General features: G+C 33.1%; 1 protein-coding gene and 1 pseudogene across 1 annotated transcript; one reads left to right on the top strand and one right to left on the bottom strand.

Moving 5' to 3' along the window:
- The first annotated feature begins 5,904 nt into the window (after nucleotides 1-5,904).
- Nucleotides 5,905-8,858, top strand: LOC120211162 (annotated as a pseudogene).
- Nucleotides 8,859-10,939: 2,081 nt separating this feature from the next.
- Nucleotides 10,940-11,863, bottom strand: LOC120211163 (photosynthetic NDH subunit of lumenal location 2, chloroplastic-like). Its single transcript, XM_039209771.1, has 2 exons — nucleotides 11,302-11,863; nucleotides 10,940-11,212 (listed from the first exon to the last, which is right to left on the bottom strand). The coding sequence occupies exons 1-2, from the start codon at nucleotides 11,800-11,802 to the stop codon at nucleotides 11,114-11,116; spliced, it is 600 nt and encodes a 199-aa protein (XP_039065702.1). The 5' UTR covers nucleotides 11,803-11,863; the 3' UTR covers nucleotides 10,940-11,113.
- Nucleotides 11,864-16,476: the final 4,613 nt, after the last annotated feature.

Genomic DNA, 16,476 nt, shown 5'->3' with positions numbered 1-16,476 from the left:
TTAGACCCATGAGGCCTTGCAGCCACACAGCACAGTGACCCCGTCTTATGTATTTTTTGTAAACCTCAGAAGTTCTAGTTCAACAGGCTTTCAACTTTTAGAAAGCTTTCCAACAAGTAACTCAAAGAATCACAACATCCTCGAAATATGTTATGTTCTCTGCAACCATTTTGATTTAAAGACCAAAACATCAGTAAATATAAGAATCAAGTAACATACTAACTTCATCAGTGAAGTATGTTAAAAGCATGCGTTTCATTGCACGGATGTTAAGTCCTCTCACTGGTTCCTTATGAGAGTTGGCCACTACCATCAAAACAGAAACCTAGCAGGAAAAAATAAAAAGCACAATGAGATGTAAAAACCATGCCTCGAAACAACCGAAATTTAACATGAACGAGAAGGAGCGAAACTAAGCTAATGATCAAATAGACACAGTCCAACTTCCTTGCAGTTACTCCAAAAATCGAAATGGCAGTAATAAATTTCAATACTTTCAGACGAACTAAGCAAAATTATTGTCAAATTACAATAAAAAAAATTCTATATTTCAACTTCACATAGTCATAAAGCAAAGAACCTAACAGCTTAAAAATGCAAAATTTTCATGATTTCTGAACTTGGGGAAATTGAAAAACCTAAATGGAAGTCAAGTACAGGTAACTAAAAAGTAACAAAGAAGCCAAAAAAATGGAAGATAAATAAAACAACTTCAAAGAACAGGTCAGAGAGACTTGGAAGCTGTGATTATGCAATTAATTAAAACCAAGATTTTAAATGAACTACCATTAATGAGAAAGCTAGAAAAAAGCCACAAAAAATTAGAACAAAGAGAGTGTGAGAACTTACTATTTCAAGGAGACGAACTGCAATCGGGAAAGAATGCGTGGTGATTGTAGAGAAAGGAAAACAACCCTAATTTATTTGGGGGGAAAGGAGATTAATTTGATGTGTCTTTTTTTTCTTCTTTCCAAATTATGTATATGTAAAACTAATTAAACCAATACCTGATTTACGCTTATTGATTATACTTAATTGTTTTTTTTAGATGAATGAATTCAATATATTCCAAAACCAACCAAAAATACAACTCCAACAGACATCAACAAAGCAGCACAAGAAACAAAAAAACAGCCAACTAAATCAGTTGCCAGGCTAAACAGACTCCACTATTTACATCAACCTTCTTGCCCCACAATTTCAGCCTAATCATATCCTTAATCCTACCAACAATTTCCAAAACAGTACTAACCTTCCCAACAAATATCTTTTGGTTCCGCACTCTCCATATCGCTGCAATATGACAATTCCAGGCCAGTTTCATCACCCAGGATCGGAAAGACTTGCCTTTCAGCATACCACACGCCCAACGAAGCTCACTCTCCCAGTCCATAACCGATCTATCCACCTGAAAAAGGCTAAGAACATTCTTCCAAACCAAACGGGGGACCTCACATTCAAAGAATAAATGGTCCCTAGTCTCCACCACACTCGAACATAAGCCACAATCACCCTCAATATCAAGCCCAAACGAAATGAGTCTACTTCTAGTGGGCAACCTATCCAAAACGGCCATCCAAGCAATAAGAGATTTTTTTGGAATGTGTCCCGGATGTCAAACAAGGCGATCCCAAGGAATTTCTCCTTTTTACAACGAACCTCCTTCCAAATCATGGACACCAAAATCAGAGACAATAACCCCTGCACAGAAGCCGCCTTGCCCCTAAGGTGCAACAACGTCCTCCAAGTCCAACTACACTGTTGGGGGAAAGAAAGATCCCAAAAAGAATTGTCCTTGATAATGTAGGAATGAATCCATGCAACCCAAATCGAACCATCCTTCATCAACACCTTCCTAATAAGGAATAAAAAATACGCTTAATTCCAACATTTCAAGTCTTTCAAACCAAGGCCACCTTCCGACTTAGGAAAACAAATAGAACTCCAACCCACTTTCGCTCCCTTTGCAGCCTTATCCTCACGCTTCCAGAATAAACGGGAACATAGCTGATTAATCTGATTGATAACTGCATCGGAAGAGCCAACTGGCAACTCCAAAAATTTTGGACACTATAAACCACAGACTAAATAAGCTGCATTCTCCCAGCATAAGAAAGAGTCTTAACTTTCCAACCTTACAACCTAGCAGCAATGTTATCAATTAAAGGGGCACAGTCCTTAACTGAAAGGCGCCTAGCAACGAGAGGAACCCCAAGGTAACGAATTGGCAATTTACCACAACTAATATCCGTAACCACAGGAATCTCCCTCGGTCTCCTCATTAATCCCAGAGAAGAACAACTCCGACTTGTTAGCATTAACCTTAAACCCCGAGAAACTATAAAACAACTTCAGAACCTCACAAACCCCTAAAACCGAATCCAAGGTCCCCTTAGAGAAAACCAGAAAATCATCAGCAAAACAAAGATTCGTAAGCTTGATCCTGTGGCACTTTGGGTGAAATCTGAAAACCACATATTCTGCTTCTTTATCCATAAGCCGGGAAAGAATATTCATTAAAATAACAAACAAGTATGGAGACAGAGGGTCCCCTGCTGAACCCCTGTAACAAGTCGTAACACACACTTTGATCCTTCCGATCATCGTGGTCGACATATTTAAAGCCATCAAGACAGAGAACAGAAAATTTCATTCTACAGAATCAAACGCTTTATGTAGATCCAACTTAAGAGCACACCTAGGAGAACAATAGGCCCTATTATAGCCTTGCACCAACTCCTGAGCCATAAGCGTGTTATCAATGATGGTCTTGCCAGGAATAAAAGCACTCCGACTGCTAAAAATGACCTCAGGAAGATAAACCTTTAACCTATTCACAATGATTCGAGTAATACATTTGAGAACCACATTACAGCATGAGATATGTCTAAAATCCTTCATACAACTAGTATTTAATTTCTTAGGAACCAAAATAAAGTGGTAGCATTCAAGGCAGGCAACAGTTCAGAGTGATAAAAAAAATAACTAACAGCCTCAATTACCTTCTCCCCTACAATGGACCAAGCCGTCTTAAAAAAATGAGACTTGAACCCATCAGGGCCTGGACCTTTCTCAGAATGCTGATGAAACATAGAGGCCTTGATCTCCTCCTTAATCGCCCTGATACAGAAAGCGGCCTGCGCAGCAGACGAAAAGGAACACCCTAGCAGCTCCCTCAAAACCTCAACACTAGCCCCAACAACCTTATCATTCGACTTCCCAAACCATCTTCAAAAAAACCGAATAGCTTCAGCAGAAATGGCTTATTGAGAATCAAGCACACGGCCAGATTCATCAGTGAGAGTGCGGATAAACTGGCGGTTCTGCTACTTAATTGTTGATAATGTACGTGGGGGTGTGTAAATTTTCGAAAAAGATTGTGTTTGTGTTCGTTTATTTGTTTTTTAAGGTGTTCGTTTTGGTTCGTGTTCATTTAAATTTTCAATAGTGATTTTATATTCGTTTATTTATTTTTGAAGGTGTTCATGTTTATTTATTTATTTAATGTTCGTGAATGTGTTCGTTTATATGTTCACGAACGTGTTCGTTTAACATTCATTTTGTGTTTGTTTAATAATGATTTTATATTCGTTTATTTATTTTTGAAGGTGTTCATATTTATTTATTTATTGTTCACGAACATGTTCATTAATTTTCGTGAATGTGTTCGTTTATATATTCACGAACGTGATCGTCATGAACATGTTCGTTTAACATTCATTTTGTGTTTGTTTAATGTTATTTTAGTGTTTGTTTATCTTTCGTTTATATATTCAATTTTTAATTTCATTTGCAAGTTAAAAATAATAATAAATTACGTCACTGATGCTTAAACTCCTTAAAATTCATAGTTTGAAAATGTAACTTTTATCATGTGTTCTATTTAATCATTATCTTCACCAATATTTAAAATGTAAAAAAAAAAAGGAGAATCAGGTAAATAAGTTTGTTCATAAACATTAATGAACGAGTTGATAAATAAACTCATAGACGAGTTTGTTTATAAATATAAACGAATCGAATACACCTCTATTCGTGTTCATTCGTTTATTAAATGAACGTAAATTATTTTGTTCATGTTCGTTTATTTAACTTAACAAACGAACATAAATAAACGTTATACAAACAGTTCACGAACAATTCACCGAATTGAACGCTCTGTTCATCTAAATGAATGATATATATATATATATAATGATCAATTAATTAAGAGCAGCTTAATTAAAAATTGAAATAAATTCATACGTACCTAATCATAATCTTTGCACTGGCTGGCAACCTTTATTAATTTAATGCAACAATTAGACTCGTTTGCAAAATGCTCCCGCACGTTTTATCTGCCTATCTTTGCCCTCAAAAGTTCTCATTTTGCGAACTTTCTCCACTTTCAAGAACATGACTATGGAGCCTCCCAGTGCCCATGGCATGAATCAGAGCCGTCTTGAATATTTTTTAGGTCATGAGCGAAAATAAAAAATAGATCATGATTAAAGAAAAATATACTTAAATACTTTAAACAATTAATTTAATATTTTAGAAAAATTATTAAACTTTTTTAATATTAATTTCATTTTTTTTGATTAAGAAAACATCTTAAATACGACTAAGAGAATAAAAAATCAAATGTATGTATAAATTATGATATGAAGCTTTATTCTGAATAATAAATTAAAAAAATAAAGAATAAGATATTATGTTATCTTTAGATTGAGATTGGAGAAAACTAAGAACTAAATAATATTTGGTAAACTGAAAAATAAGATTTATGAAAAAAAAAGAGAGAAATATAATTTGATTTAATTCAAAGTTAAATGAATTAACGAGAGAGATGGAGAAAGGATGAGAATTTGAGAATTTTATAAAATTGTGAAAACTTAAAGGCCTTAATTATAAAGGTAGAAATTGAGATTAAAAAAAAAATAGGGGCCTCAATTAGAAAGTTAGAAAGTGAGATTAAAAAAACTTAAGGGCCTCAATTATAAAGTTAAAAAAGTGAGATTAAAAAAATTGGGGGTCTCAATTATAAAGGTAGAAATTGAGATTGGAAAAACATAGAGGACTCAATTGAAAAGGTAGAAAGTGAGATTGAAAAAACTTAAAAGCCTCAGTTATAAAGTTAAAAGTAAGATTACAAAATTAGGGGCCTAAATTATAAAGGTAAAAAAGGGATTAGAAAAAAATAGAGACTTCAATTATAAAGATAAAATGTTAGATTGAATAATATTAGGACCTCAATTATAAAAGTGAAAAATAAGATTTAAAAAATTAAAGACCTAATTATAAAGATGAAAAAATAGGAGACCTAATTACAAGGATGAAAAAATGGAGACCCTAAGCACTCACTCAGGCCGTTCCCCTAATAGCCGGGTCTGGCATGAACGATGCTTACTGAACTATGGTGGAAGTATCACATCAAATCATATTTTAATAGATCGAAAGAAATCGACAAAAATATCACCTTTTTTAAAAATTTTAAATTTTTTATATAATACTTTTTCATCTCTTAAAACATTATAAATCTGTTAGTAAAATTTTATAAATTCTTTGTATAATAAAATTTCACTTTTGCCCGAAAATCAGAAAGCATGTACAAGGGGAGTCTTGTTGCAAAATTCTTAGTTGAAGGCGGAAAGATTGAATACGAAGACAACTCTTTTAATCTAATTTAATTAATTTACAAATATCAAAATTAAAATATTTGACATTACTTAAAACATTTAATATCTCATATTACTATATCAACATAGGAGTATCGTACAATCTGGTTAAAAGTCAACGGTTTAAGAGTCAAAAACGAATCGTGTTGTTTAAAAGGAAAAGTATCTGTCAGTCACGTGGACGCACGGTCACCGCTTCGAACCCTAAAAAAATTCATTCACTAACCGAAGATATTTCTACATTATATTTCCGGATACAGAAAAATAAACACTCCGACGTCTGTCCGTTACTATTCTTCCGTTCCGTTCCCCTGTTTCTCCGTTATCTCCCTTCACTTCTTTACTTAATAATGTCTTATTCCTTCTGCATATTCGATCTGTTTAATTCTGGCTATTACTTGTTCGTTTATTTTTTCTTAGTTTTTTTTAGTCTGATTATTATTTTTATTGTCATAATTATCATGTTACGATTTACGACTTTGAGGAAGCTTACGAATTTATTCATTTTTTTAATCCAATTTTTTATTTTGGTATGCTGCAGTTAGTTTAAGTTGTTATAAAGATCGAGAATTTGAACTTAAGTCGGTTGTTATGGTTGGTCAAAGAAATGATTACGGTAAAAGATCCCATTTTCAGCCTGAATACGCTGGAAATGGAGGAGGAGGGAGTAAAAGAAGGAGTGAAGGTGAGGAAAATGAACAGCATGGGATTGGACCTGAAGACACCGTTTATCGTTATTTATGTCATGTCAAAAGGATTGGGAGTGTTATAGGGAGAGGTGGTGAGATTGTGAAACAATTAAGGTCAGATAGTAGGTCGAACATTAGGATTTGTGAAGCCATGCCAGGTTGTGAGGAGAGGGTGGTTATGATTTATAGCTCTAGTGAGGAAACGAATCCCCTCGGTGACGGCGATGATGAGCTTGTTTCGCCTGCTCAGGATGCTTTGTTTAGGGTACATGATAGGGTTGTTACTCAAGAGTTGCCTGCCGATGAGGATTTCGAAGAGCAAACGCATGTGGTTACTGTGAGAATGCTTGTGGCATCTGATCAGATTGGCTGTGTTATTGGGAAAGGTGGACAAGTGATTCAAACTATAAGGAGCGAAACACATGCTCAGATTTGGGTTTTAAGTAACGAGCATTTGCCTCCGTGTGCTTTGAGTTCTGATGAGCTTCTTTAGGTAAAGTTGTTTTTCTTTTGTGAAAAGATATACCATGTGTTTTATGCCGTTAATTTAATAAATAGGAGAAAGGATGTTAGTTGTTTAACTGAATATTATCCCTTGTAGTAGATTTAATTTTGTAACCTATATGGCTAGACTTAATCGAATTATAGTGATGTATGGGTATGAGTCATGAGAAGTGTTTGAATGAGACTTCTTTAAAAGGAAATTAGCTGTATCTTGATGATACATTGCGCCCACAATTTCGGCTTCTCTTCCGAGAAAGGAAAGAGTTTTCCCCCCTAAATTTGTATGTTCTTCGGTTGTAAATGATGGGATTTGAAAGTCTGTAGATTGATCTTCATGAGGCTTCTGACCAGGCACTCAGTTCTTACCTTAAAATGCCTCCTCATGTTGTAACTGTATATTAATATCCTCCTTAATAATGTATGAGTTGCCAGCTTATTAGTGGATTTTGAATCATCTCATGGCCTTTTTGTTTACTCATTCAATTTTTCTGTGGGGATTTCAGATAGTTGGAGAGCCCTCAGTCGTGAATAAGGCTCTTTATCATGTGGCATCTCGGCTTCACGATAATCCTTCTAGATCCCAGCACTTGCTTCTTTCCTCTCTATCTAATATGAATCCACCGGGTGGGATGTACATGAATGCTCCCCTTTTGGGTTCTTATGGCAATTATTCTTCCAGAAGAGATGATGATTCTGCAAAGGAATTTTCTCTTCGTTTGGTATGCCTGGTTGGAAATATTGGGGGTGTGATTGGAAAAGGTGGCAGTATTATCAGACAGATCAGACAGGAGTCTGGGGCATCTATAAAAGTTGATAGCTCTGCGGCCGAAGGAAATGATGCATTATATTCATATCAACAAAGGAGGTAAGAATATATTAATTCTTAAAATTAGCTACATTATTACTGAGGATTTTATATCAAGAAATTTATGTGTCATGCCAAATTATTTATTTCTGCAGTTTATTGAAGACCCATCCCCTACTATCAATGCTGCTATGTGCTTGCAATCACGAGGCAGTGAAAAAACAGAAACAGAATCAGGAGATTATGTAATCACCACCCGTCTACTTGTTCCAAGCTCACAGGTTGGATGTCTTATTGGTAAAGGTGGGGCAATAGTCTCTGGGATGAGGAGTGCTACTAGGGCTAGTATTCGCATACTATCTAAGGAAAACCTTCCCAAAGTTGCATATGAAGATGAAGAGATGGTGCAGGTGAATAGTTATACTTTTTGGTTTACACATGTTCTTGTATCGTTCACTCAATATCATGATCCGACTTTTCTAACCGATGGGAAATATATCTTCTAACGCGGTACAGATTATTGGAAGTCTTGATGTTGCTAGCAATGCCTTTTCACAAGTACTGTTGCGCCTGAGAGCCAATATATTTGAAAGAGAAGGAGCTGCCTCCACATTTCTGCCTGCCCTTCCCTACATTCCCATGTCATTAGACATTTCAGATGGCCCCAAGTTTGGTAACAAAGATGGTCAACTACATAATCATTTATACTCTTCTTACATGGGAGGATACAGCCCTAGTGATTTGTCTGCAAGTGACAATAAAGGAACTTATGTAAGCTTGTCTTTTCATTAATTCCTCCGTAACACATCCCTGCAAAGATGCAGAAGCTTGTTATTGTTGGATGCATCTGGTTATTGCAGCCAGGTGCTTTCTAAAGTACAATATCTGCATGTGAGAACTATCCATCCCGTTATGTATTTAAGTCTGCATGCATAATTTGTATTTCATGTGTTAATTCCATTATTTCCTCTGAATGTTTTATGTTATCATTTTCCAGAGTGGAGGTGACATCTATAGAAATCATGGTGGTCGCAATTCTGGTCGGGGGTAAACGTTTACCTATCTAGTTAGAAAATTTGATCACCTTTGAATTTCTGTATTTTAAATTGTTACGACCTTGCCTTATTTTTAGCTGTCACCAGATTGTCCAGTGTAAATCAAGTTTCACATAGGAAGCATGGGTATTAGTCCTGGGGTCTAGATTCCGCAGGTAAAATGTGTCGCTTTTCATTTAGTATTTACTTTGTGCGTATATATGCCAGTTATTTTGATTCTTTTGCGTGAAGATATGCAGAATGACATCTTAAACCCTGCCAGCCATCCTCTGCCAAGGACTCTACTGCATCTTCCTCACTTGTTGCCTTTTCTTCCCAATCTAAACAGTAGTCGCAAATTTTGAGGCCAGACCTTTCCCCTTTTCAATGAAGCCAGACTAGACCGGAAGACCAGACTAATTGGGTTTGAGAAACTTATGTTCTACATCGGCTGCCGTTGTGCTTGTCTTGGATGACCAAGAATAAGATTATTTGATGATGCAAATCACCATTCAATCATTTTTGGCCTGGACTTAATGATTTTCAGGCTCTATAACTTGTTCCTAATAATTTGCTTTCCATGTAAAACCCCTCAAATCTAGTTTGACTTTTGGCACTTTGGCTGATGAAGTGATATTTATATTTTATAATGAAGTTAAGGTAGCGTCTACTTGTTTAGGATTTTTCGTGTATGCATGTGGTTTGTGAATTGCATCAGATAGGAAAGAAAGGATTGTGCTCATCCTAAGAGCAGTTTCAATTTAGCAGTTGGGTGTAAATGTCATCATACTTTGGTTTGATACTGATTTATACATGTCGATTAATCGTTTTTATTGCTATCTTTCGATTGTATTTGTCTTCCATGCACAAACCATTTTGTGTGAATATTCATAAATTCATGTACTTGTATGAATATGAATATTCATGGGAGTTTTATAGTAACCATAGAACTTTATACAGGCATCGAGAATGATCCAAAAATCCTTTAAATTTCTGGAGAAGTCCCTATTTAGAGCTCTCATTGTTCCCAGGTGTATGCACTGATGGCTAACAGGTTAATATATTTCTTTTATCACTAAAGTCCCTTGATTTGTGTTATAATCGTCATTAGATAGTAGCAGATGGGACGTAAAATGTATATGTATTTTACAATGTGTATTTTAAAAATGAAATAATTTTTTATCGAGTATTAATTTAAGTTTATTTGGGATAATAGGTAGAATATTGAAAATGAAAAATTGAATTATATAATTGAATGTGATGCATCATGTAGCTGAAAAAGGAGGCAGGAAAAGAGTGGTGGGTGGTGGGCGGTGATTTCAGAGAAAATGTTATCCTCCTCGACCCATAACCACCATTTCCTATTTACATACAAATCAGAACAAATCTCCATTCCTTCCCACCCTCATTCATATCTCTAAGATTACGACATGTCGAACAAAATGTCATTACAAACCATGTTCAGCGTTTAATCCTCCAAGATAGATCAGAGTAGGCAATGGCAAAGATAAAGACTTTTTAGGGTTTGTTTGCGTGTGCTGACTTCAAGACACATGCAGCCCCCCTCAGGGCCTTCACGTATATATGTAAGCTGCCACTATTGGTTATATGCACCCTCCACTTTTCTCAGTTGTTTATCCCATTGCCGGATTTCTTCATCTAAGGTCTAGCATGTGGAAATGAGGTGAAGTAGTGCAACCAAGGATGATTTGCCAGCTAGCTAGGATCTCTCCCCGTATACCATACTTACCTTATCCGGCAAGTTGTCCTTGGCTTAACTTGTTTCTCATTTTCACATATTATATCTATGATGATAGTAAAACTGCAAGTGTTGATTACATATGCTGAAGGGTCGGATCACATTATCAAGTAAGTTACTATCCTGGTGTGTGCCTATACATATCATATAATTATTTGGAATTCCATTTAATTTTAGCATGCTTACATGTCAATATTGCTTATGACCCTTTTCTGTTGGAGTCCCCTTATCATCTTCGAAAAAAATGGCAAGTCTCTGTCGTATGCAACCATGCATGTCAAGTTCTTGGTTATGGAAGTTGCAGGACTTGGAGTCCGGAAATGAAAAGATTCTTGGGCATGTCGGTCTAAATTTGCCTGTTGGTGTTGCAGTATGTGATTTCTCAGATGCTGTGAGAATAATCTGTGAGTTTCATGTCATAAGAAATAACACAGCAATTCAACCTCGTTTTCATTACAAAAACTGAAACTATTCTTTGTACTGAAGCTTCAGCATTTCTTATATAATTGTATGAACAACAGCTGCAAAAGAACCAAATACATGTCTTCTTAAGTGTTGATTGAAACTCTATATTCCACTGATCTCACTGATTATGAACCACAATTATGGTCGCATTGAAGCAAATTGCCAGTTGCTTATGTATATCTTCAGCGGCAGGCATTGTTCTACCCCAATAATGCGACTAGATCATCTATGGATTTCAATGACTTCTCATAGTACAAGTATGATTCGTATACTTTCGGGGTACGGACGTAATAATCGAACTACAAAAATCAAAGGAAAAAAAACCATTACTAATTAAGAAATTTTCGTTGGCCATTTAAGCTAATTCATAATCTGTGAACATTCGTACCTCAGACATGTTATCCACCAATTCATTTGCCGTTTTCACGTACACATCTTTACGGCCTTGGGGCAACGTGTTCATGGCATTCTTCAAATCTTGAGAAAGATAAGCCTGCTTCAGTCGGATATAAAACATGACATACCTCCATGACATGGTGTCTAACATGTCTCTCATGCTATGTAACCCCTCGGCAGTTTGTTTAATCCTCGCAGCCGCATCTTCTGGCGACAAACCGGGCTCGAAAAACCGTTCCCTGAGAAACGAATGCGTACCCCAATTCTCTGCCATTGCCACCTCTGTGCCTTGCAGTCCTAGTGCTGCTAGTGAGGCAGCAACAAACGACGTTACGAGTTTCCTCCGGTTTCCGATGATCATCACATTGTTTTGTTCGGGTTGAACCGATGCTCGGATTACGGAGAGGGGGAGTTTGCTGCAATGGCGAGTTTGGGGTGTGGGGAAGCTCTGGTTGACATGTGTGGAAAATGTAGAACTGATAAAGGAGCTCATGATTTTTGGATAATGTGTATGGAAATGTTGAAGGACATTAATGGAGCAAAATATGAGTGTATTTTGAATGCTGACCGCATATTGCCCAATCCAACAAGGACCTTAGCTTTTCGGCACTCCTTATCTTGTAACAAGCGAAACATGAATATTATTGTCTTACTCTGAATTTACTCTACTTTACTGTAAATCTAAATTCACCATAAGGTAATGTCATGTTATCATTGTAAAAAAAATAAAATATTACGTTAGCGGTTCTGTTAATTTTTTAACGACGGATATTAAATTTAAACTTAAAGTAGACGTCAAATATAATTTTCAGAAAATAAAGTTTAATACCAAAAGAAAACAAAATCAATAATTTAAGTATTAAACATGTAATTTATCCTCAAAATATTTAAATATCAACTCAAAAATAAATTTAATTTACCGATAATAGTTTATCTACAAATATTTAACCACAAGCTTACAAAAACTCATGTAATTTAGTTTAGATATTTTAGAGAGAAAAAAAATTCCTTTTTTAAGCCAAATTTTATCAAATTTATTCTTGCATGTGTTTATCACTTATCCCTAGGGGTGTTTACGGTCGATTAACAATATCGTTTACTGTAAACGGTTGGTTAACCGTTATAACAATTATTAAATTTTGTTAACTATAATCTAACCATTAAAAGTGGTTAATCGTCATTAGTGATTCGGTTATATAATAACCTATGATTAACATATTACAAATTTTTCAAAATAATTCAACTTAATTTTTTTTTAAAATTTTCATAAAATTTACGATGATAAAAACATATATATTTGTAAAAATCTTATTTATTTATAAATGCATTTTATTTTATAAATATATATATTATGAGATATATTCATTTTTACAATTTAAAATATTGTATGTATATTTATATTTTGTAATTTAAAATCATATATATTTCTTCAATCTATGTTTGATTTAATGTGATCCTATATAAGATAAACATGATAACTAAAAAATAGGAGGAATCATTTTTATTTTATATTTAATTTTATTTAAAAATATATAATTAATTAATTATAATTTATTAGCGGTTAACCGATGGTTAATCATTTATTAAAATTCATTAATCGTAATCGTTAATCGATATTTTTAACGGTTTGGTTAATCAAAACCGTTTAATCTTAACAGTTCAGTTAATTAATTGAAACCATTTAATCTTAACAATTCAATTAATTAACCTATCGAATGTAACAACTACATCGATTAATAGTTACGGTTAACATATTAATTTAAACACCTCTACTTACCGGTGTCTAACATCCTTTTGTTTTGTTTTGATTTGATACCCAACTGTCTTTTAAGTAAAAACTATTAACACCATTAAGCTACAAATCACCATCTCTTTATTTTATTTAAGTATCACCTATCATAATAGGATCGGTCGATGAAGTATCACATTAACATTATATACTAATATAAATATTTTTTTAAACTAGCCTGGAGAGAATAAATGAAAGTATTTGTTTAGAGATTCTTAATCATTTGACATTGAACGATTATACTTTTTTATGTACACATGGTGCTCGAATCTGAAACCTCAAAAAATAACAAAAATTCCTTAACCATTGAAATCGTTTGATTCATGCATTTAAAGATTTTTTCAATACAAATTGACATTTTTTTTTAAATTTAGGTATAAATTTTAGATAAAATAAAATTTAAATATATAATTCATTCGCACCGTGTATTTTTTTTTTAGTTTTACACATTTCTAGAATCATTAGATGAGTGAAAATATACGATTGAGATTAATAATAGGAAATAAGAAGATATTTATAAGGGAAAAAATAAAGAGATAATCTCAACAGTATGTTTTTACTCATTCAACGATCCTAAAAATGTGTAAAACCTTTTAGTTTTATAACCATTATAAATGGATACTATCCCTAACCCATCTATATCTAATCACATAGAGAAAATATGAGGGAAGAAAGATTAGCAACTTAGCTAACCGACCAAATATACTTAATTATATCGGACAATATTATGTTATCACGTTATTAAAAAAAAACATCGCTAATAAAAATATTGTTTAGTCAATCGATCAAGGAAAATGGCCAAGAGGGAGGTGAATTGCCAAATTAATAAGTTGTTGGAAGCTTTTAAAAGAAGTAAGAAATCGACACAAGGATTTTAGAGTGATTCAACTCCCTTAATGAAGTTTACATCCACTACCTTAGCTTCCCAACTAAGAATTTCAACAAATTCACTAATTTGTTCTAACCTTTTAGGACAAGGTGTAACCTTACACAACACTAAGACTTATACCCCAAAGTCTTAAGTGTTAAACACTTCCTAAGAAGAAATTACAAATAGAAAACTAGGAAACCTCACTAGGAATGTGTTTGCACAATTCAAGAACAAAGAAGAGCACTCAATAAAAATGAAACAAATGAGTACAAAAGTGTTCTTTAAAAGCAAAAAGAATATTGAAAATGTTGACTTGATTTTGGCTCAAATTGATTGCTTTGACTTTCTCTATGATCTCTTGTTTTCACATATGAATTGAAATCTTGTTTTTATACCTCATCATTCAATTCTAACTGTTTGGATTGTTGTAGGAGTTAATAGAGCTATTGAGAAGAATTTTTAAGCAATAATTGCTGCCTAGACGCCTTGAGTACCAGTACTCGGGCTTAGAGTATCGATACTACATGCATTAAATATAAAATTCTAGCCATTTGTGAGAGAAGAATATCAATACTCCACCTAGAATATCGATACAAGTATCGATACTCAAAGAGTATTGTACAAAAATAACTTACTGGAATCGAGTTTGTCAGAAACATAAAAGGGGTATCGATACCATCATTAATAAACGTATTAAGTGCATAAAACTGAATTCCATGTTCTAATTTGAAAACATAACTTCTTGAAGTATTAACTTGAGAGTGGAAGTACCTAATTCATATATCAGTTTAAAAGTAATATTTTAAATATTAACTCAAAAGAAAATATTTAGTTTAGATATTTCATTAAGATATTTAGTTCAGATATTTTTTTGAGAGAAAAGAAAATCTGAATTTTTGTTTAAGCCAAATTTTATCAAATTTATTCTTCCACGTGTTTGTCACTTACGGTGTCTACCAACCTTGTGTTTTGTTTTGTTTTGATGCCTAACAACCAGTATTTTAAGTAAAAACTATTAACACCATGAAACTACAAATTAATCTCTCTCCATTGAATAAAATGAAAAGGTTTAAGGGCACCTTTATCTCGTCCAATTATCATTTTCGTTTTTATAGTATTTTCGTATTAATTTAACCTTTAAAATTGTTTAATCACATCATTTTATATTTTATCTCTAACTTAGAACCTTAAATTATAAACTTTAAGTTAGACTTTAGGGTTTGGGTTATTGTGAGAGTTAATAGAGTCATTGGGAAGAATTTTCTCGCAATAAATGATGCCTAGACGTCTTGAGTACCAGTACTCGGGCTTGGAGTATCGGTACTGCCTTCATTAAATACAAAAATCTAATCGTTGGTGAGAGAAGAGTACCAGTACTCCACCTAAAGTATCGATACTTGTATTGATACTCAAAGAGTATTGGTACAAAAATAACCTATTGAAATCGAGTTTGTCAAAAACATAAAAGGGGTATCAGTACCAATATCGATACTTTAGTGTATTTATACACATCAATATCGGTACACATATCGGTACCACATGAACAATACCATTAGTGTTCTTGCAGTACCAGTACTACAATGTTAAAAATTGATTTTTGACTCGATTAAGATCCGAAACCCTTTATAAAAATGTTTGAAACATATTTCCCGTATATGACTTGAATTTTTCAAAAGAATAATAAATAATTATGAAGTTTTTAACTTTGAAAATAGTTTCAATATTCGAATGGTTGAATCGAATATAAATTTAAAAACCAAATTAAAAATAACCTTAAAATTTCTTTAAATTTATTTACTTTTTGGTATATTAAAACCTCAAAGCGTGGTTCAACAAATACTAAATGGATAACATTAAATTTCAGATTCTAATTTAAGATATCAGCTTGAGAGAAGTACTTAATTCATGTATCAACTTAAAAGTAAAATATATTTAAATATTAACTCAAAAAAAAAAATGGTTCAGATACTTTATTATCATTTATTAAAAGGAAACATCATTAACGGAAATATTAAGCGGATAAAATTAAATTTCATATTCTAATTTAAGAGTCATATATATTATATTATTATTTTATTTAAAAAGTAACATCGTTAACAAAATTACTAAGTGGATAAAATTAAATTTCATATTCTAATTTAAGAGGAAATTTTCTTTTAGATATCAACTTGAGAAGAGGCTCTTTATAACTAAACTTAAAAATAAAAAAATATAAAAGAAAATATTTTAGTTAATATATTTAGTTTAGATATTATGTTATCACTTCAATAAAAGGTACCATCATTATTAAACGTATTAAGTGCATAAAACTGAATTCCATGTTCTAATTTGAAAAAAGAATTTCTTTAAGTATTAACTTGAGAGTGGAAGTACCTAATTCATATATCAATTTAAAAGTAATTTTTTAAAATATTAACTCAAAAGAAAATATTTAGTTCAGATATTTCATTAAGATATTTAGTTCAGATATTTTTTGATTGAAAAGGAAATCTGAATTTTTGTTTAAG

The sequence above is a fragment of the Hibiscus syriacus genome, unplaced genomic scaffold (assembly GCF_006381635.1).
Source record: "Hibiscus syriacus cultivar Baekdansim isolate YM2019G1 unplaced genomic scaffold, ASM638163v2 tig00109960_pilon, whole genome shotgun sequence".
NCBI lineage: Eukaryota > Viridiplantae > Streptophyta > Magnoliopsida > Malvales > Malvaceae > Hibiscus > Hibiscus syriacus.
Note: the sequence above shows the minus strand (reverse complement) of the source record. Positions and strands in the feature narration are given on the sequence as shown.